General features: G+C 44.4%; 1 protein-coding gene across 23 annotated transcripts in view; it reads right to left on the bottom strand.

Annotated features, from left to right (window-relative positions):
* The window catches only part of LOC135700132 (inositol hexakisphosphate and diphosphoinositol-pentakisphosphate kinase-like), a 79312-nt gene that overhangs the window by 33293 nt on the left and 24041 nt on the right, over positions 1–21978 (bottom strand). For 8 of the 23 annotated variants that reach the window (XM_065220537.1, XM_065220528.1, XM_065220531.1 and 5 more), the window contains 7 exons: positions 9570–9899; positions 9385–9475; positions 8405–9323; positions 8248–8348; positions 6725–8031; positions 6556–6651; positions 5791–6028 (listed from right to left, as the gene is read on the bottom strand). In XM_065220537.1, the coding sequence (XP_065076609.1) occupies positions 5791–6028; positions 6556–6651; positions 6725–8031; positions 8248–8348; positions 8405–9323; positions 9385–9475; positions 9570–9899 (3082 nt within the window). Of the gene's footprint in view, positions 1–5028; positions 5074–5790; positions 6029–6555; positions 6652–6724; positions 8032–8247; positions 8349–8404; positions 9324–9384; positions 9476–9569; positions 9900–21978 lie in introns of all 23 variants that reach the window. The other 15 variants (XM_065220547.1, XM_065220541.1, XM_065220535.1 and 12 more) reach the window with 12 other exon arrangements.

A 21978-nucleotide genomic window follows, 5' to 3' on the forward strand; every position in this document is an offset into this window, starting at 1 on the left:
CGATCCAGGAGATGTCAACGTGCATGGCTACCCAAGAAATACTGGGGCGAGGCAACCATGACCGCTGGATATCTCCAGAATCAGTTGCCTTCACGATCTGTCGAGTCGACGCCATTTGAGAAGTGGTTCGGCAGAAAGCCTTCGATGAAGAATCTGCGAGTATTCGGAAGCCCAGCGTATGTCCACGTCCCGGACGTAAAACGGAGCAAGCTTGACAGCAAGGTCCGTAAGTTGTTGTTCGTTGCCTACTGCAATGATAGGAAGGCGATGCTAGATTTATCGAGCTGGGAGATGGGTCGCTAGTTCGGCGCGATTCGGTCTCAGACTGCAGCGAACGGTTTGTGGAGCTCGATATGGAAAGCGAAGATCAGCAGATGCAGATGATTCGTTGATGCGGAATGAGACCTGGTTTTTGGTTCAACTACCGGCAGGTCGTGTTCCCAAGACTTCTCACAGCGTTACGGCATAGACTATGATGCTGTATTCGCTCCGGTCGCTAGTCAAGGGACGTTGCGGATTCTTTTGACGGTTGCCAGTGGTACGCCATATCTTGACGTGAAGTCGGCGTATCTACACGGGCAACTACAGGACGAAATCCATATGCAACAACCGAAGGGGTTCATAGTGCCAGGAAATGAAAACTTTGTGTGCAGGTTGAAGCGTAGCCTGTACGGCTTAAAGCAGGCTGCACGGATTTGGAATACTACGATTAGCGAGTTACTGATGGGTCTGGGCTTCAATCAGTCTAGATCAGATCCTTGTTTGTTGATGACATGATACTTGCTGGAATGACCGAACAGGATGTATCTGCTGTTGAGAACGAGCGGCGGAAGAAGATTACCCTGTCGTAGATTGGGGTGAATTAAAGCGTGTAGTAAAGTATCTCGTGTAGACCAGTAGCAGCAAGTTGCGGCTGTATGCAGAACGCGGTAAACCACTGCGCTTGAGTGGATACTGTGACGCGGATTGGAACGGGGATACGAGCGACCGTAAGTCTAATACGGGATACCTGTTCTTACTCGGTGAAGCATCTATCAATTGGGTCAGTTGAAAGCAGACTAGTGTTTCGCTTTCCAGTATGGAGGCGGAATATGTCGCAGTGTCCGAAGCGTGCAAAGATCTTGTTTGGCTGCGACGGATTTTGGAGGAGTGTTGTTCGAAGATAACAGGAGTTGTATCGAGTTCGTCGAGATGGAGCGTGCTTCGCGCAGGTCGAAACACATTGACACCTGTATGTTCTACACGACGGATATGTGCGAGAAAGGTGTAGTTAATCTGCGATTCTGCCCTTCGGAGACGGCCGACATTCTCACGAAGCCGTTAGGACCCGTGAAGCAGAGGAAGTTTGCGGAAGCCATGGGGCTGACGAAAGTTGCGAGCTGGACCGGAAGCAGAGAAACATATTGAGGAGGAGTGTTGAGCGTGTACAAGTAGGGGCAACATTTTTACCCGGCGCCACTACGCTGCAATCAGTTTCATTCACCATGTCCACCGGTGACATCTAGCGGCTGGAAATCGATGTCTGACGCCATCTAGAAATCCAAGATGGCGGTTTCCGGTTTTATAAAAACTGGAAAATACTGTCAAATACCCTTTAATATGATTATTTTCGGAATCGGGGTGACTTCCAGAAACCAGAAATCGATGTACGACGCCATCTTGAAAACCAAGATGGCGGCTTTTGGTTATTTAAAAATTGGAAAATAGTGTCAAATACCCTGCAATATGGGTATTTTCGGAATCGGGATGACGTGTAGAGACCGGAAATCTATGTCTGATGTCATCTTGAAATCCAAGATGGCGGCTTCTGGTTATACAAAAACTAGGCAATACTGTCAAATACCCTTCAAGATAGGTATTTTCAGAATCGGGATAATAGCCGTTGGGCCCGAGCCATGTTTGTTGAATGGTTGCGATATCCTACGCAGGTGTGGAAGCTACCTTCCTGCACATTCGATTACCGTCAATTGATGGCAATCGATGTCCGTCAGAGTTTGGCACTAGATTGCGGAACAGAGACCGACGTTAAATAAAGGAATGAAGGAATCGGGATGACGTATAGAGACCGTAAATCTATGTCTGACGCCATCTTGCCATCTTGAAATCCAAGATGGCAGTTTCTGGTTATATGAAAACTGGGAAACTCTGTCAAATACCCTTCAATATGGGTATTTTCGGAATCGGGATAACGTAGAGGCCGGAAATCTGACGCCACCTTGAAATCGAAGATGGCGGGTTCCGGTTTTATAAAAACCGGAAAATAATGTCAAATACCCTTTAATATGAGTATTTTCGGAACCGGGATGACCTCCAGAAACCAGAAATCGATGTACGACGCCATCTTGAAAACCAAGATGGCGGCCTCTGGTTATTTAAAAACTGGGAAATAGTGAAATTACTGCAATATGGTTATTTTCGGAATCGGGATGACGTATAGAGACCGGAAATCTATGTCTGATGCCATCTTGAAATCCAAGATGGCGGCTTCTGGTTATACAAAAACTAGGAAACCCTGTCAAATACCCTTCAATATGGGTATGTTCGGAATCGGGATGACGTCTAGCGACCAAAAATCGATGTCTGACGCCATCGTGAAATCCAAAATGGCGGCTTCTGATTACGCAAAAACTGGGCAATACTGTCAAATACCCTGCAATATGGGTATTTTCGGAATCGGGATGACGTGTAGAGGCCGGAAATCTATGTCTGACGCCATCTTGAAATCCAAGATGGCGGCTTCTAGTTATACAAAAACTGGGCAACCCTGTCAAATACTCTTCAATATGGGTATTTTTGGAATCGGGATGACGTATAGCGGCCGAAAATCGATGTATGATGCCATTTTGAAATGCAAGATGGCGGCAACTAGTTATTTAAAAACTGGTCAAATACCCTTCAATATGGGTATTTTTGGAATCGGGATGACGTTTAGAGGCGAAAAGATGGATGTCTGACGCTATCTTTGAATCAGAACAATCGATAAGGTTCTTAGTAACATTGATCAATTTTCTCTTTGAACTCCCACGGACATGTAAAGGCATTTCCTACTGTTTTCAACATACAGCTCAAAAGAAGGTACACGGCAGGAAACGTTTTAGTAGCCGAACATTTAACGGAAGATAAAGTCGATGAAAAGAATCGATCAATGTTACTTAGGACCTTATACCTTATGTTCGGCTTGAAATTCTCCAAGTCGCAAGATAACCTAACATATGGCGCTAATGAATGCTCGTCAGCAAATCGATGCCTCCCCGGAAGATAATATCATAGAATTTCTCCGAAGTTCTAGAAGCTTATTTGAAGTTCTTGGAACTTCGCTGAATTTCTAGGAGCTACGCTAAAGTGTTTTAAACTTCGCTGAAATTTTTCAAACTTTGCTAAATTTTGGAATTTTGTTGAATTTATTGGAGCTTATCTCAAGTCTTTCAATCTTCGCTACATTTCTTGGAGATACTTCTCCAATGTTAACGGAGCTTCTCCAAAGTTCTTGGAATTTCTAGGAGTTATCTCTTATATTTTTGGAACTTCGCTGAAGCTGTTGGACCGTCGCTGAATTTCTTGAACTTTTAAAAAGATATCTCGCGTAGCATTTGAAAACGAACAAAAGCTTTGGTAAACAAAGGGTATAAGGCCCATCAGTCGCGAACCGAAGTACGCCCACGCAAACCAACAACATCAGCGGGTAGGAGAAATTCTCCCCTCTCCGATAGTGGTACTGGTTTGCATGGCGGTTCACGTGGAAACACAAGTTTTGTTAAACAAAGCTTTTTCGTCGTTCATATAAACTTTGCTGACGTTTTTGGAACTTCTCTGAAATTTTTAAAACTTCGCTGGAGTTTAGAACCTAGCCTACATTTTTGGAACTTTGTTGACGATCTAGGAATTTCGCTGAATTATCGGATCTTCGTTGAGATTCTCAGAATTTTTCCTTGAAGCGTCGCCGATAAGCGTAACTCCAAAGGGCCTGGGTTTAATCCCAGTCGGTGCCGTCGGGATTTTTAGATTTTTAAAATCTCTCATCACGGGTGAAGTGATGGAAGATCGATGGAAAACAAATCATTGAAAAAAAAGATCCACGAGCTTCTGCGAAGTTTGAAGAACTTGAGATAAGGTCTGAAAAGTGTAGCGAAATTTCAAGAATTTAATCGAAGTTCCAAACATTTCAGTTTCAAAAACAGACAAGCCCCGAGAACTTCAGATACACTCCAAGAACTTCGGAAAAATTTCCGTAAACTTTTGAGAAGTTTCAAAAACTTTAAGAGCTTCGAAAAAGTGCTGAGAACTTCCAAGAAGTGCCGAGAACTTCCAAGAAGTGGCGGGAACTTCAGAATAGTTAAAGTTCTTGAAATAAGTTCTGCGAAAATCCAAAAATTCAGAGAAATTCTAAAAAGCTATCTTACTGCGAGTAGATATAGTTGAGTTGTTTTCGAGCTGGGTGTATCCAATCTAGGGGTTTCCTAACCCCACAAAGTGAAGCGCTCTGGTTCTGCGCGCATTTCGCCGCATTCAGGTCGCACTTCATCTTCTCGAAGAGCGAGCTCCACTTGATCGTCAGTCTTTCCATAGTAAATCGTTAAATCGTGACATTCGGAACCGAAGGATCATAAGTTGTTGCAATTTCATCACTGTATGTATGAGTGCTCTTAAAGTTTCAAGACAAGGCTTCCTTTCAGGTTTACCTTAAATTTCCGTTTACAGTGGGAGCTAGGATTTGAGAAGATTTGAGGTTCAAACAATTTTCGAAAGCTGATATATGCAGGAGGAGTATTGTAACCGGTCGTATCTACTCAAATATCTTCGGCACGCAAAATTACGCTCATTGCGTGCTATCACAACCTAATCAGCCTACACTAGCCGAATGTTATCGATACAGAACAAAAATAGCTGCGTCTAGCACAAAAAGGGGTACACAACATAGTTTAGTTAAAAATTATACAAAACTGTACAGGGAAAAAGACAAGGGAACGAACTAACTGAAATAGGTACTGTACACTAAATAAGGACATACTTAATAAAAAAAAACATTACCTTGATTGTTAACGGCCTGTAGGCTGTGACAGTAGCGCGTGTGATCTACACGACCCGGAGGGTCATCATGGCATGGGATGAAGGAAAGCAGCAAGCACACGCGCATACACACGCACGCAACCACCCACCCACCCACACACAGAGACACACATGTATGTACAGAAATGGTAGTGTGTAGCCGCGTTCCACGCGATGTTTCACGATTTGTCGATTCGAATGTGTGTTTGTGGTTTGTGGGGCATGGATGGAGGAGGGTGGGTCACACGCCAATATGAAATGAAACGAAATTTGAAAATGAGACATTGAGTTAGTGGGTTGTTGGTCTCATAGGTATCTATTGGCCTAATTAGACAGAGCGCACTACTACTACAACTCGGAAACGATTGTGCTACATTGCCCCTGATGCCGTTTGCCCGAATTCCATGACCGCGAATGTAAACAGAACAAGCAGCAATCGAAAGAAGGCAGAATCTCATTCGAGGAAGGGGTCATTCGGGGTGGGTGATGGCGTTCGGGGTAATTTAGCACAACCCACGGAAACACGTATCAAACCGGAAGAGGAGGGAATGGTTTCGCGAGACCGATTTCCGCCGACTGTGGGTGGTGGAATTAGCTAAGTTTGGGCAGTTACGTTACGCAAACAGGAAGGCAGCTAGAAGAAGGTCAAAAGGTTGTGGTTGAAGGCATTGAGCGGCGTGTGTAGTGTTTGTGAAGTACGAAAACAGAAGAGGATAATTTTCTTCGATATGGGGCGGTACTAACCTTTCATTCGGCTGTGTCTGCCACCATGCTCGAACGATCGAGCGGCGCGGGGTTCGTCCGGACTGATGGGCCGCTGGTTGCCGGCCTGCTGCTGGGCGGCCAGCTCTTCGCTCAGTCGCTTCGCCAGGTCCATGGCTTCGTGTCCGGAAACGGTATGGCACGATCCGATCGGAATGGGCTCGGATGTTTTGACCTTTCTCAGCTTCTTTTCCTTGTTTTTGCTGGCGTTGGAAAAAGACTGGAGGGAGAAGAAGAGGTTACTGTTATTGCGGTGGTCCTAAATCCGGATCAATTGGATATTTCAGCTCGTACAACACAAAGTCTTCTAACCATTGCGAAATTTGATTGACCCTATTTGATAAAAATAAACATCGAAAAATGATGAAATCCACACCTTAAATAATCAAGATCTAGAGATCTAGAGAAAAAAAATAAGAAAACTTGAACATAGAATTCCGGGACTTGTAAAGACAGAGTTAGAAAAAAATAAAGACACCTACCTAACTAGCAAAATTTTAAAGACCTAGGAAACTCGTGGCAAGGCCATATTTGGGCTAGTATCATTCAAGTTAATGTTATGGAGTCTTTAAACTTTTACTTAGTATAGCTTTGAACTTCCCATGGCCATTGAATTTCAATATACATGAGATTTGTTCTGACCTGACAACCTCTTTTGTATTTGTACGTCCTCTTAAAAGTGCTACCCAACGTTACCCCAGAAGCCTCCTATCTAAAGTGATTACATGAACCTAAAGCATGACTTACACTTTCTTTGGACATCGTTTGGCTGGAACCGTTGGAATTTTCCTCCTCGGTGTCGTTTTCCTCGTCGATTCGGGAGGTGCTTTCTTCGTCGCCGCTCTGAAATTCATGCGAAAAGACAAACCATTATTCCCTAACGTACACTTCCGATCGGCTACCCAAAAATTCCTACCGCATTTTTGGACGTGACGGAATCGTTCCGACTGTGTGGCCGGAAGCCCGGTCCGGGCGGCAAGTTCTTCTGCACGCAACAGTTCACCCCGGGACTGAAATGCAGCTCCACGTGGAAACGCTCCTCCGAGAAGGGATCTTTGGTCGGATCTTCGTACAGCATGATCACAATCTGCGACATGTAGTTCAATTCGGAGACCATCGAAACGTATTCCATGGCCCTGCGCCACTGTTCGTCGGTCAGGATGTTCAGCAGTCCGCCGTACCGGAGCACGGTCAACAGCGAGTGGACGTGACTTTCGCTGGTAAAGTACAACCGCGTTCGGACGTGCCTGCCCGGACTGGATACTCCGTGGCTGTAGCGGGGATTCAGTCGATTCACACTCTCGTCTCCAGCTTCCTCAATGTTGCGCTGCAGATCGGCGCGGATCTTCTTCAACAGTGGCGTGCAAATACCCTGTCCGATTGTCAGTTTTTCATGTACGGTCAAACCGTACTCCTGTGGGATCACAATGTCGGCCAAGTACTTTGCGTAGATGTACAACTCTTCAGCCAAATCGAACTGAAGCGTGTGTTGATTGTGCTGCAGATCGTACTTGATGCAGTCGTAGATGTCCGGAATTTTGGAAATGTCGAAGTTTTTGTTCTTTGTGCAGAAATCCTTCTCGATTTTTCCCCACCGCCGACCCATCAGTTCCCAAGTTTCTCCATGATACAGTACCGCGTCTCTAGTTTTGAGGTCATCCCGCTTCACGGCGACGACCCCCAGTAACGATTGAATCAGCGAGTGGACGTGTGCGCAACACTTGACCGGATTCTTAACAAAATCCATCGCCAAATTGATGCTGATGGCATTGCCAGGGTTGATCGCTGCGCGATCCTCCACCGTAAAATCGCGATCGATTTGCATCAGTTCGTGCAGTCGCGATTTGGCCATATTTTGGTACTTACTCGAATCACAGTCATTGTCCAGCAGCCCGTTGGTGTTGGCACTCTTGACCATCTGCACCAAGATCGGAGTGAGTTCTCCCTCCAGTGCGAGCAAACCTTTGGCAAAGGCAGCTGCCGTCATCTGGACACGGCCCTCGTCCGAGGCGTAGATTTTCAAATCGTGCCGAAACGTCGAATGCAAGCGCAGTAAACCCAATCCCTGCGCCCCGGGAGCTTCCTTTCCGTCCCGGCTCTGCCCTCCGGGGTACATGCAGCGGAAGATCCTTCCCAATTCTTCCGCCTGGATGCGCCCAGCTGGCGTCAGCTCACCGCCCCATTTCAGTATCAAAACCAGGGACGGTTCCTTCGGGGCATCTACTGTTCCACAGTGAGACCAACAAAAAAAAAAGGCAAAGCAGAATACGGAAACGGGTATTAGGATAGGCGAACAGACTTACATCCGAAACAGATGGAAATTGCACGGAATGGACAAGCGAAAGAGAGAAGGCGCGCATTACAAAGTCCGAGATCGGATTCAGAGAGACACACAGGAAAGAGATGTGCTACGTGAACAAAACGCAAATTACAACGTACTAGAATGATGTTTACCATCGTCAGAACTCGATCCACGGGGACGCCCCTTGGGTTGGTACTTCATCTGAACCTTACGGTTGATGCCGGAAAAATGGCCGTACCTTAAATGAGCGAGAATTTCAACCAATCCGTTACAAATTTCAAACCTCACACTTACATCTCCAGGACGCTCTTCAGCTGTTCCAACTTGCTCTGCTTCTCTTCGATCTCCGAATCGGCAGCCTTGGTTTGAATCTCCGACAGCAAAGACCTCGCAATGTCCAAAATCTCCTGCAGCTGCTTCGGTCGTTTCAGCTTGATGTGCCCATATTTGTAGCCGTCGTACTTTTCGAATATTTCGAAAAACTTCTGATGCCTCACCTCGACCTTCATCTTCTGCTTGGGCGTCCGGTCGCCGTGCCGGATGATAGCCGTAACGCACCGCAGTTCCATCATCTTCCCGAACGTGGTCGGAACTATGGGCGGATCGTCCAGTTGAAACGGAACCGACCACGGTATGTGCAGAGTCGGTGCCAACTCGCGCAGTATCATATTGCCTAGTATCTTCGCAGAATCGTCGTAGTACTTGTTGGAATTCTTTACGAAACTAAACCCATTCACATCACAGACAAACGATTTCCCATTGGCACGCAGCAGATCGAATCCGCACACGGTTTGCTTGAAGGCCATGCAAACCTTGCGCGAAATCAACTTTTCTGCGTTGCTCAAGATGACCGGATAACGGACCTCCTTGCCATCGCTATCCCGTTCCACTTTCCCATCGAGAGCCGGACTCTTACGGGCCTCGGCATGGGCATAGTCCGGGCCGACGGTGTAAACTTTGACGTCCGTCCCATCCGTCGGCATGAAGTCTTCGTAGATAAACGATCCCGTCTTACGGACTCGCGATTCCGGCGAATAGACGCTGCTTCGGCTGCCAATCTTCCGGAACAACCGTTGACTTCCACCGCCAGCCGACGTAGGGTAGTAGATGTAGATGTTGTGATCTTCAGCCGACACAGGCTTCTCCACAAACGGCTTATTGAACGTTATCCCATTCACCTCGACGTGATCTTCGGATTCTACGAGTTCGTGTTCTGAAAAATTTACAACCATCAAATTCAAAACCTACCCCGGGAAAATCCTTCAAAATCTTACGCTTCGGATCGGGCGAATCCCTGTCCAAAACCGCGTACCGCGGTATCTCTATGCCCTCCTTCTCCAGGATGGAATAGACACGCCTTCGGTCCTGAAAATGAAATCCAAAACCGACAAGAACATATTCGGCCTTTCAAACAATACCACCCACCACCGGAAAACCAAAAAAATAACACGATCCTTACTACCTGTATATCGAACTGCATGTGCAAGTTGTTGATGACGTACGGCTGCCGCAGCTGGGCGTACTGGATGGCCTTCTCCAGCGGGAAGCCCTTCGAGTGGAACGATATCAGGCAATCGCACAGGGGCCACTTCTCGACCGGTTCCTTCAGGATGATCTCCTCGCTGAACACGATCATCCGGATGTACTCGAACTCCTGCAGCCGGGTCAGGATCTCCTTCATCGGTTTGGATTGGGACTTTTTCGACATGGCACAGACGGCCACCACCACCTGCTTGTACGTCGTGGACGAATCATCCGAATCGAGCCCATCGGTGGACTCGAGGTCACCCTGCAAAACAATAGGGAGAGCAAAGGTTGGCTGGATTAGAGGAATGGTGAATTGGTGATTCTTCAAATTTGGAGTAGGTTTTTAAGCACTTGGTCACCGAAAAAAGGCGAAGTACTGGCGGGCGTAGCTGGATAAGTATTTGACACGAACAAATGCTAGTTGTTGTCAGGCGAATCAGATGGACATATGGAAAGTAGGATTGAATTTAAACGTTTCTACGATGTCTGGCAACGTTATTATCGATTCCGGAATTTATGGAACCCGGATCTATAAAACATAGTAATATTTCTGGAAATCGTATAATCCAAACTGTCAATTCATGCCAGATAGGTAGAATCAAGCCAATCAAGACAATTTTTAGGTGTATGCGATGACATTTGGCCAGTTTAACATCAGTTCCGCGGTTCTTGAATTCCGTTCCGTGAATTCCAAAATAGGGTTTGTAATTACATTATTACGTTCAAAGTAGCCATATTATGGGGCATGTTAAGTCATGTCAAACTGAATATGGGGTTTCTGAAATCAGTTTATGGTATATCCGATGAAATCTGGCCACATTGACAGTTCTGGGGGCCCCGGCCAATAGGCCATCGTAATATTCGAGGTAAACGAATCATGCTGCATGTCAAACCATATCAGTGTAATAATTGAGGAGCTGATTCCTTTGACATTAGTCCACATTGGCATCCACTCCGGGGCTCCGGGATCCGATTTCGTGAATCCCGGAATACGGTACGGTAGGATATAACTATATTTGAGAAAACCATAAACCGAGGCAAAATAATCATGTTGCATGTTAAATCATGTCAAACTGAGAAGGTAAGATCATTGAAATCAGTTTATGGTTTGGCATCGATTCATGGGGTTTCGGAATCTGTTCCTATACATACATACATACATTTATTTGTACAACATCACATTTAAGATAAGACATAATCAACAATAGTACGCCACAATACTCGGTTTGCGGCTGCCGCTCTCCATCCTCGGTCATGCCCAATGCTCGCTAGATCACGCTCTACCTGGTCCGCCCATCTGTGCTCTCTGCGCTCCACGCCTTCTTGTGCCAACCGGATCAGTAGCGAACACCAACTTTGCAGGGTTGTTGTCCGGCATTTTTGCCACATGCCCTGCCCACCGCATCCTTCCAGCTTTGGCCACCTTCTGGATGCTGGGTTCGTCGTAGAGTGCAGCGAGCTCGTGGTTCATTCTTCGCCGCCACTCACCGTTCTCCTGCACACCGAGTGCTTGCAGGTCCTCCTCGAGCATAGTCCATGTCTCGTGTCCATATAGGACCACCGGTCTTATTAGCGTTCTGTACATGGTACATTTGGTGCGGGGGGGAATCTTTTTTGACCGTAGTTTCTTCTGGAGCCCGTAGTAGGCACGACTTCCACTGATGATGCGCACATTGTTGTCAGTCGTCAGTACGGATCCAAGGTAAACGAATTCCTCCACTACCTCGAAAGTATTCCCGTCTATCGTGACATTACTTCCTAGACGAATCCTGTCATGTTCGGTTCCGCCTACTTCATATTTCAGGCGGGTGTATAGTTCTGCCACCGTTCCAAATGTTCTTGCGATAATGTCCATGTCGTCCGCAAAGCACACAAATTGACCGGATTTCGTGAAAATCGTACCCCGGCTGTTGAGCTAGGCTCGTCGCATTACACCTTTTAGAGCGATGTTGAAGAGTAGGTATGAGAGTCAGTCACCTTGTCGCAGTCCCCGGCGAGATTCGAATTAACTGGATAGTTCACCCGAAACCCTTACGCAGTTTTGCACACCGTCCATCGTTGATTTTCCATGATTTTCCATATCTCTGTGCGGTCGATACTGTCTTAAAGTCGATGAACAAATGATGCGTTGGGACCTGGTATTCACGGCATTTCTGAAGGATTTGCCGTACGGTGAAGATCTGGTCCGTTGTCGATCGGCCGTCGATGAAGCCGGCTTGATAACTTCCCACGAACTCGGTCATTTTAGGTGATAGACGAGGGAAGATGATCTGGGATAGCATTCAAAATGGTGATCGCTCTGAAGTTCTCACATTCCAAATGGTCGCCTTTCTTGTGAATGGGGCAGATTACCCCCTCCTTCCACTCCTCCGGTAGCTGTTCTGTTTCCCAGATCCTGACTATCATCCGGTGCAGGTAGGTGGCCAACTTTTCTGGGCCCATCTTGATGAGTTCGGCTGCGATACCATCCTTACCAGCTGCGTTGTTGTTTTTGAGCTGCTGAATGACATCCTTAGCTTCCCTCAGCGTGGGAGTTGGGTCAGTTCCGTCCTCTGCTGCACTGACGTAGTCGTTTCCTCAATTGCGCTGGTCTTCCGTGCCTACGTTCTCCTCGCTATTCAGGTGCGCATCGAAGTGCTGCTTCCACCTTTCAATCATCTCACGTTCGTCCGTCAAGAGGCTCCCGTCCTTATCCTTGCACATTTCGGCTCGCGGCACGAAGCCGTTGCGGGATGCGTTGAGCTTCTAGCAGAACTTCCGTGTTTCTTTGGAACGGCACAGCAGTTCCATTTCCTCGCACTCCGCTTCTTTCAGGCGGCGTTTTTTCTCCCGAAAGATGCGGGTCTACTGTTTCCACTTCTGTTTATACCGTTCCACGTTCTGTCGGGTTCCATGCTGCAGCATTACCTATAGGTCATAGTAAAATTTGAAGTAAAATAATAATGTAGCAAGTCAAATCATGCAAGCACGAATGCGATATGGAAAATGCAGACTATTCGAGGTGATTCTTTTGTCATAGAGCCACATTTCCATTTCCGGGTAGGGAATAGTTATTATCTAGAAATCCATATAGGTTTTGAAAATGTGTTCAAGTTCCTCAAAATCTTAAAAAAAAATTGAAGTGGCATAAAGTCTCGGACACTTGATTTAGTTTGAATTCACAATCTTAAAAAAAAATCGAAGTACCGCAGCATTTAGAATAATTCTGTTGATTTTGAATCTTGAAAACTTCTTATGGTCCAGATTGAAGATTGAAAATTTTTTCTAAATCCATCGGAATCAAGAGAACTTTTCTAAGCATGAGATATCAATTGTTGACGTAGACAACGTCTTACGAGAAGGTACAGGAGGTAAATCGAAAATCTAAAATTGCAACCGTTATGAAAAGGTGTTAGGTTTTGAACGCTTATAACTTTCTCGTTTATAGATGTAATTAAAATCCAAATATACCAATCGATAGGAAATAACTCTACGAATACTGAAATAAATACTTTTCCAATATCTTATATAAAAAACTTTCGAAAAATGAACAAGTAAAAAGAGAAGGGTCAGTTCTACTTCTACTGTGTTTTAAATCAATATCAAGAAAAATGCATACGATAAATTCACTAAACAGCGTAACGTAGTCTACATGCAGTCGTGTCTTGTATACAATCTCACAATTTTTATTTTTAAATCTAATATCTGGTTTTCACGTTTATACGACTAACATCAAACTTCTTATTATTATTATTCGCATTTCAAGCTTATTGCTCAGTGCATATTAGCTTATTGCGTGCTCTCAACTTAGTGTTCTAAATGCACTTCCACAGTTATTAATTGAGAGCTTTCGATGCCAATACCAATGCATGAATTTGTATATTGTGTGGCAAGCACAATGATACTCTATGCCCAGGGAAGTCGTGAAAATTTCCAACCCGAAAGATTCTAAAAAGTGACTCACTACCAGCCCTGCGTATATCAGCCTTATATTGCAAAAAAATAAGAATTAGCGGGCTTGTTGGTAACTTGGGTCTTGAACTTGGAACTCTTCACAGGATTTCTTTAGAATTTTCCCAAAATATTCCTTAGAATCATTCCAACATTTCCTCAGAGTGCGTTTTAGAACTCTTTCTGGTATTCCTTTCATAATACTCTACAAATTATCTAAAGAAGGGCTTTCGATTCACTCTCTAATTCTCTTAAAATTCTTAATTGGGTTCGCTGTATTACCCAGAAATTCCCCGAAGAATTCTCTTGAAATGAATTCTCCTCAGTAATCACTAATTATTCTCATAAAAAAACCATGGAATTATCTTCAGAATTTCCTCTAAATTCGTCAGTTATCCGAAAATTTCCTTTAATGCTCCTCCCTAGAAACTCTTCTTTGAGATGATAAAAATGATAACAAGAATAGCCTTGTAACTATTTTTTTGTAATTCACCTCAAATTTTTTTTGGAAATTTCCTTAGAATTTCTTTGGAATTAACCTCGCAATTTTTATTGAACCCACTTCAGAATTCCCTTTAGATTCTCCTTATTCTAATAGCATTCGAGTCACAGTACCTTGGAATTCTTTTTATAAATTTAATAGAATTCTCAGAAATCTTATGGAAATCTCTTTGAAATTACACGCAATTCTGTTGGAAATTTCCTTTGAATTCCACTCAAAACTGCATTGGAATTCTCCTTATAAATTCATTATAATTCTCAAAACTCTGTTGGAATTCTTTTTGAAATTATCTTGGACTTCTGGACAGAATTGTGTTGGAAATAACCTTTGAATTCCACTCACAACTGCCTTGAAATTCTTCTTTTCCTAACCAGTCTTTCCTTAAAAATATCCTAGAGTTCCTTGGCAATTCACATTAAGTTCATTAATTAAAGTCCATAACCGTTAAAAGTTTTGCAAGCCCCGTTTTCCTTTTCTTTTTAATCTGGGTTGTTTTTTTTTTTTCCTTTGGTTTGTTTTTTCCGTCGATCTTGTTTTCCGTGCTGAGCACCAATGCTACCGACGTGCCAGGAAGGCAGCTCCAACACCTGGACCCTACCTATCGACCCATCAACTCATGAACCGGGGACCAACGGCTTTACTTCCCATCCGAAGGAAGGCGTGATCAGAGATGTTATGCCTCAGAACATCCCGGCGGCGCCGACTGGGATTGAACCCAGGCCTGCTGGGGTGAGAGGTAATCACGCTTACCACTACACCACCGGCGCCGTTGTAATCTGGGTTGTTGGAAAATATTCATCGTCCGACGTCTTGAGTATTTATTTTCGATTCAGATTCTTGAAAATATGTCCATGTCTGATATTTTTAGGTCTACGGTTTAAAAAAATTGAAAGTTTAAAATCTGATTTAGTACCCTAAAAATCAATTCAAATTTCAGAATTTATCTTGTTATTGTTGTCACTTCAATAACAAGTCAATTTCAATAGAAGATTTTTCACTGATTGATCACACATTGATGGATCTAATGGCTTCCGTGTCTTCAATGAATACTCAACCGCCTTCCGGAAACTTCAGGAACCTTGTTCCGTTTATGTTGCTGAGCTGGCAGCAGTCAACTTCGCATTGGGGATGATTTCGGACATGCCCACAGATCATTACTTCATCTTTTTGAACTGGATTGAGGCTGTTCGGTCGATGAAACAAGGTAGGCACTTGTGTGACATATATTAGCGCTAGTGTAAGCAGGTCTTAACTTGACGCTTTTTTTTTTTAATAATCCATTTATTTGTCAAGGCTCAAATGCGTTAGCTTTGCGGAGCCGAATATTTTTTACATTATTGTGTGTGAATATAATTTTCTTACAACTAATGTTAGTAGAACGGGGGCCGATTACTCGCGGTTTACTCGAGATTAGGGATTACATTTATTGATCATTTGGAGGGAGGACAAGGGAAAGCATTTTGAACTAATTTAAAACTTAAACGTAAAGGATGACTAAAACACAAAACACTAAACACATACATCAACAGCTTTAAGAAAGTCGTAAATAAGCTTCATAATGTCGATATCACGGCAAGCCAAGACGTCTCTAATTGGCTTAAAGGGTTGTTTTCTTCGGACCCTAAGGGAATCACACAGAACGGATCTCGCCTCACAATGCAAGGAGCAGGACCAAACAACATGCTCGATGTCGTGATAACCGTTTCCACAGGTACATAAGTTGCTGTCGGCGAGCGTAATACGGAAGAGGTGGGCGTTTAACGAACAGTGACTGGACATGAGCCTGGACATTACACGAATAAAATCACGACTCATATCCAACCCTTTGAACCAGGGTTTGATCGACACCTGTGGGACAATAGAATGTAGCCATCTTCCCAGATCACCATCATTCCACTTTTGTTGCCAGTTGGCGAGGACTTGCTGACGAGAGATCGTGAAAAATTCGTGGTAGGCGATTTGTCGCTCGTAAATATCGCCTTCCATAGCGCCCACCTTGGCCAGCGAGTCCGCTTTCTCATTGCCCGGGATAGAGCAATGAGAAGGGACCCATACCAAGGTGATGACATGTGAGCTGTTTGATAAAGCACTCAATGACGATCGTATTTCCTGGAGGAAATACGCCGAGTGCTTCATCGGCCTCATTGAACGCATAGCCTCCAGGGAGCTTAGGCTATCCGTAAAAATGAAATAATGGTCAGGTGGAAGTGAGGCAATACGCTCTAACGTGTACGATATAGCTGCTAGTTCAGCAACGTATACCGAACACGGCTTTTGAAGCTTGTATGAGGCGCTATGAAGATCGTGGAATACTCCAAAACCAGTGGACGCATTTATCACCGACCCATCTGTGAAAAATCTCTTCTCGGTGGGGACGTGGCGGTATTTGTTCGCAAAAATAGTTGGGACAATCAGGGCACGGTGAGGCTCTGGAATTCCTTGAATCTCCTCCCTCATTGTGAGATCGAATCTCACGGAAGAACCACTGAAATGATGGGAGACAGCGCGATTGGGGTTGAACGAGGAGGGGCCGATGTCCAGAGTCATGTACTCGTAGTACAAGGTCATGAATCGTGTTTGAGGATTCCGCTCTAGCAGCTTCTCAAAGTTTTCGATCACCAGCGGGTTCATGACTTCACAGCGGATGAGGAACCGGAACGATAAATCCGCAAAACGATTTGTTAAGGGGAGGACGCCCGCAAAAACTTCAAGACTCATGGTATGCGTCGATTGCATACAACCTAGCGCGATTCGAATGCAACGATATTGAATCCTTTGGAGCTTCAATATGTGCGTCCCCGCCGCCGATTGAAAGCAAAAGCTACCGTACTCCAAAATCGAGAGAATGGTGGTCTTGTAGAGTCTTATCAGATCTTCCGGATGGGCTCCCCATGAAGTGCCGGTAATGGAACGAAGGAAATTGATTCGCTGTTGGCATCTCTGCCTCAGATACGCTATGTGTTTTCCCCAAGTGCACTTGGAATCGAACCAGACACCTAAATACTTAAACGACATGCTGTGAGTGATTGTTCTACCCATAAGTTGAAGCTGAAACTGTGCTGGATAAAGCTTCCTAGGAAAAACAACCATCTCTGTTTTCTCCGGAGAGAATTCGATACCCAGATTCATTGCCCAAGTAGACAAATTATCCAAGGTATCTTGCAATGGTCATTGCAGGTCCGGTGCTGTTGGTCCAACCATGGAAACCACGCCGTCATCTGCAAGCTGCCTTAGCGTGCAATTTTCGGCCAGACATTCATCAATGTCTTTGACATAGAAGTTGTACAGGAGGGGACTTAAACATGAGCCTTGTGGAAGACCCATGTAGCTGATTCGTGCAATTTCCGTGTTGCCATGAGAGAAGCTCATTCGTTTCTCGGACAACAAATTAAACAGAAAATTGTTGATAATCGGAGAAAGCCCACTCGCATGGAGTTTTTCCGAAAGGATGTCGATGCAAATAGAATCAAACGCCCCTTTAATGTCCAAGAAAACTGAACCCATCTGCTGTTTTTCAGCATAGGCTAATTGGATTTCAGTTGAAAGCAACGCAAGGCAGTCGTTCGTCCCTTTGCCCCTACGGAATCCAAATTGCGTATCTGAGAGTAAGCCATTCACCTCGACCCACTTGTCCAGACGAAGAAGAATCATTTTTTCTAACAGCTTCCGAATACACGACAGCATCGCGATGGGACGGTACGAATTATGATCCGAAGCGGGTTTACCGGGCTTCTGGATGGCGATAACTCTCACTTGTCTCCAATCATCCGGAACAACGTTGAGCTCAAGGAATCGATTGAACAAGTTCAACAATCGCCTCTTTGTGACTTCTGGGAGGTTCTTGAGCAGGTTGAACTTGATTCGATCAATTCCCGGAGCTGAGTTATTGCATGAAAGAAGAGCAATTGAGAATTCTACCATCGAAAACGGGGAGTCCATGTCATCGTTTTCCAGCGGCGGATCGCGAGTGTTGCATCGGACCGGAACCGAATCGGGACAAACCTTACGCGCGAAGTCGAAAATCCACTTGTTAGAGTACTCCTTGCCCTCGTTGACCGACGATGCCGCGTTACGCATTCTCCTGCCGACATTCCAGAGCGTTTGCATGGAAGTCTCTCGCGATAGCCCTTCGACGAACCGACGCCAGTAACTGCGTTTTTTGGCCCTGACCAAGCTCTTAAACTTTTCCTCTAGCTCCGTATACCGCTCAAAGTATTCGCGGGAACCGTATTTACGAAACTGTTTAAACGCGGTAGACTTCTCTTTATTCACGTCGGTGCATTCCTGGTCCCACCACACAGTGGGAGGACGTTTGCGAATGGTAGTGCCAGGAACAGGCTTCGTTTGTGCTTGAAGCGCGCAATCCACTATGAGCCGCGATAGGAAGGAGTACTCATCCAACGGAGAGAGAACGTCGACCGATTCTGAACCGTCACGGACCGCGTTCGCGTATTCTTCCCAATTGATGTTTCTCGTGAGATCGTACGCGATGTTGATTGGACACTGTGAAGATGAACCGTTGGAAATCGAAATTTTGATGGGCAAATGATCACTACCATAGGGGTCTTGGATTACCTCCCACATGCAATCCAATGATAGTGAGTTCGAACAGAGTGACAAGTCTAGTCTGCTCTCTCTTGCTGGAGGTTTGGCTATTCGAGTTACTTCACCGGTGTTTAGAATGGTCATATTGAAATCGTCGCATAGGTCATAGATGATGGTTGAGCGGTTGTCATCGTACAGCTCTCCCCAGCCTGTACCGTGGGAATTAAAATCCCCTAAGATCAACCGCGGCTCAGGTAGCACTGAGCAGATGTCAGATAGCGCTCGCCGAGAAACAGCCGTTCTCGGAGGGATGTATAACGAGGTAATACTGAAGGTTTTACCTCTAATATTCACCTGACATGCGACAATTTCAATACCTGACACTGGAGGAAGGTCGATTCTGTAGAATGAGTGTTGTTTGTTGACCCCTAGGAGCACCCCACCGTACGAATCTGCACGATCGAGACGGATAATGTTGTAGTCGTGAAGAGAAAGGTTAACATCTGGAGAGAGCCATGTTTCGCAGAGAGCAAACGCATCACAGTGTATGTTATGCAGTAAAAATTTGAATATGTCTAGTTTTGGTAAAATGCTTCTACAATTCCATTGAAGGAGAGATACCGTATCATTTTTTGGAAAATTATCCATCGAAGGATACGAATGAAGCAAGGAGGGGCCACTTGGAAGCAAATTGCTTCAGAAAAGGTTTCACGATTGGAAGCATCATGTTAATGATGCTCCGAAGAGGGTCAGTGATGTTGAACAGATCGAGAATGCTGTCCACAATTCCAGAAAGCGTGAACATGGCGTTCTGCTGTTCTGGTTGCAAAACTGGGACATCTGGGGTTTTAGATGTTCCCGGAAGCCCCGGAAATTCTTTGTCATAATCGACAGGCTTAAAACCCGGTGGATTGGGTTTCGGTTTATTTCCGTGACCTCTTGATTTATCCAAGTGGGCTTGGGAGTCAGTTTTTTTAGTTTTCTGCGAGTCATTCTTGGATCGCTTCCTTGAAGGACATTTGAAAACAAAAGGACTTCCGTCATTGCCCTCTGAGTCAGTGTCGTCCTCGTCAACTGGGAGAAGATTGAACGGATTATTGTTTTCTTTTTCCGGAGTGATTTTGGGAGGAGGATTGAAAGTCTTCAAGATCTCCGCAAAGGAACGCTGAGAGCGCGCCTTCAGAGACCGTTCAAGTTTTTTCCTTGCTGTTTATACTTCGGGCAATCTGCGAGAGGATGCGGAGGTGCCAAACAATAAACACATTTAGGAGGAGCACCACAAGCACCCTCCGCATGCTTCTCGCCGCACTGATCGCATCGTGGCTTGTTGCCGCAGAAGGCGGCGGTGTGGCCTAATTGTTTGCACTTGGTGCAGTTCATCACCCTTGGTATAAACAACCGCACAGGAAGTCGAACCCTCCCAATTCGGACGTAATCTGGCAGAGTCGATCCGGAGAAAGTCACTCGAAACGAGTCAGTCAGCGAATAGATTTTTTTTTGTCCCGTCGAGGGATGCTGACTGCATTTGGGTGCAGTCAAGAATCTTGACTTCTGGAAGAACGGGGTTCTTGAAGACACCAACCCCCCTCTTCAAGAAGTCATCGCAGGTCAAACTCGCTTCGGTGACCACTCCTTCGATTTCCACGTCACGACTGGGAATGTAAACGCGGTACTCTAACATAAACAGCTCGCAGGCAACAATCTCATTTAAGAGATGAACTAGCCTCAGGCTAAAAATCTCTAAAATAAAGAAAAAAAAAAAAAAAAAACAATCTCATTCGCCTGCTTGCGGTTACCAACAGTGACGCGCAGTTTGTCTGGCCTCACCTTCAAAATGTCGGTCACTGACGAGAAACGTTTGAATAGATCTTTTTCGATCTGGTTAACGTTAAGCGGTTTTTGTTTGGGTCGGAAAAAAAACAACCCATGGAGTAGGCTCTGCCTTTGAACAAGTTTGACGTTTATTTTCTTCGCTGTGATTTTTTCTGCGAGAAAAATTAGGAAAAAGATTTCGGCATATTTTTTTAAGCAATCTGATAGTGATTTGCGAAGTGATTCAAAGCTTCAGAGGGCAGCAGTATTGGCCATAGGTTCCTATTTTGGCCCCAAGGCAGAAAACCGATTAAATTAAATTACAATATTCGTGCATTTTGTGGTCGAAATGTTAGTCTTGGATAAGTTTAACGAAAGTAAATTTGTATCAAAGTATCTCATAAGAACTTGCAGATCATCGTTTATGCAAGAAACAATAGATAAAGAATCATTATAAGGGTAAAAAAGCACTGTATCGTCCGCAAATAATTTGGCTATTCCTTTAAGAGGTAAATTTCCCATATCGTTGATGTAGATCAGAAAAAAAAGGGACCCAATATTACTTCCTTGAGGAACTCCTACGTTTACTGGCCGGTGCGAGCTCTGTGCATCTTTCAGTACTACAAACTGTTGCCTATCACTTAAATAACTACGAACAATGTAATTTGCCAGTCCACGTATGCCATAGCAATCTATGTTTTGCAAAAGAATATTATGATTAAGAGTATCGAAATCCTTCTGTAAATTAATAGAGAGGCCTCCAACGATACATTAATTATCAATTTGATTCAATAAAAAATCGACAAGCTCAACTATTGCCGTAGAAGTACTACTTCATTTCCTAAACCCTGTGCATTTGTTAAAGAATTTTACAAGTTTATTAACTATCAATTTCTCAAAAAAAATTTGACAGTAGACAGCGTGGAAATAGGACGCTAATTGCAAGGATCAGATGCATCACCAGCTTTAAAAACAGGCACCACTTTTGCCACTTTGAGACAGCCAGGGTATCTCCCTTGCTTCAGTATGCTATTGAAATGCTCTGTAAAGCTATTTGAAAATGCATTCAGGTTATGTTTAATGACACTCGCTGGAAGACTATCAGGTCCACAGCCTTTTTTTAACATTTAAATCATTTATTAAAGACGATACCTCCATTACATCAGTAGGTTCAAGAAAAATAGTTCGCTCAAGGCGAGCAACAGTACTTAGTGGATTCTAATTATTTTTTGGAATATTAGCTGCGAGCTCTGCTCCAATGTTTGCAAAGAAATCGTTAAAAAATTCACAAGTTTCTAAATTAGTCGAAGTTTTACATCCATTATATTGGAGCTCAATATTAGGAACCTGGTTTGTCCTACACATTATTCCATTCAAATTTTTCCATACTTAAGCACTACATGTATCTTCAAATTTTTCTTCTTTTTGCAATATCAGTCTTTTTGGCTACATGCTTAAGCATTTCTTGCAAATAATCGTTGGAGGGATTTGTCTTTATTTTTTTTTAAATAATTTATTATAAGTTGATGTTATAGCGATAATATATTCATTA

The sequence above is a fragment of the Ochlerotatus camptorhynchus genome, unplaced genomic scaffold, assembly GCF_037179485.1.
Source record: "Ochlerotatus camptorhynchus isolate MF236.1 unplaced genomic scaffold, CSIRO-AGI_Acam_v1.1 ptg000129l, whole genome shotgun sequence".
Classification (NCBI taxonomy): Eukaryota; Metazoa; Arthropoda; class Insecta; order Diptera; family Culicidae; genus Ochlerotatus; species Ochlerotatus camptorhynchus.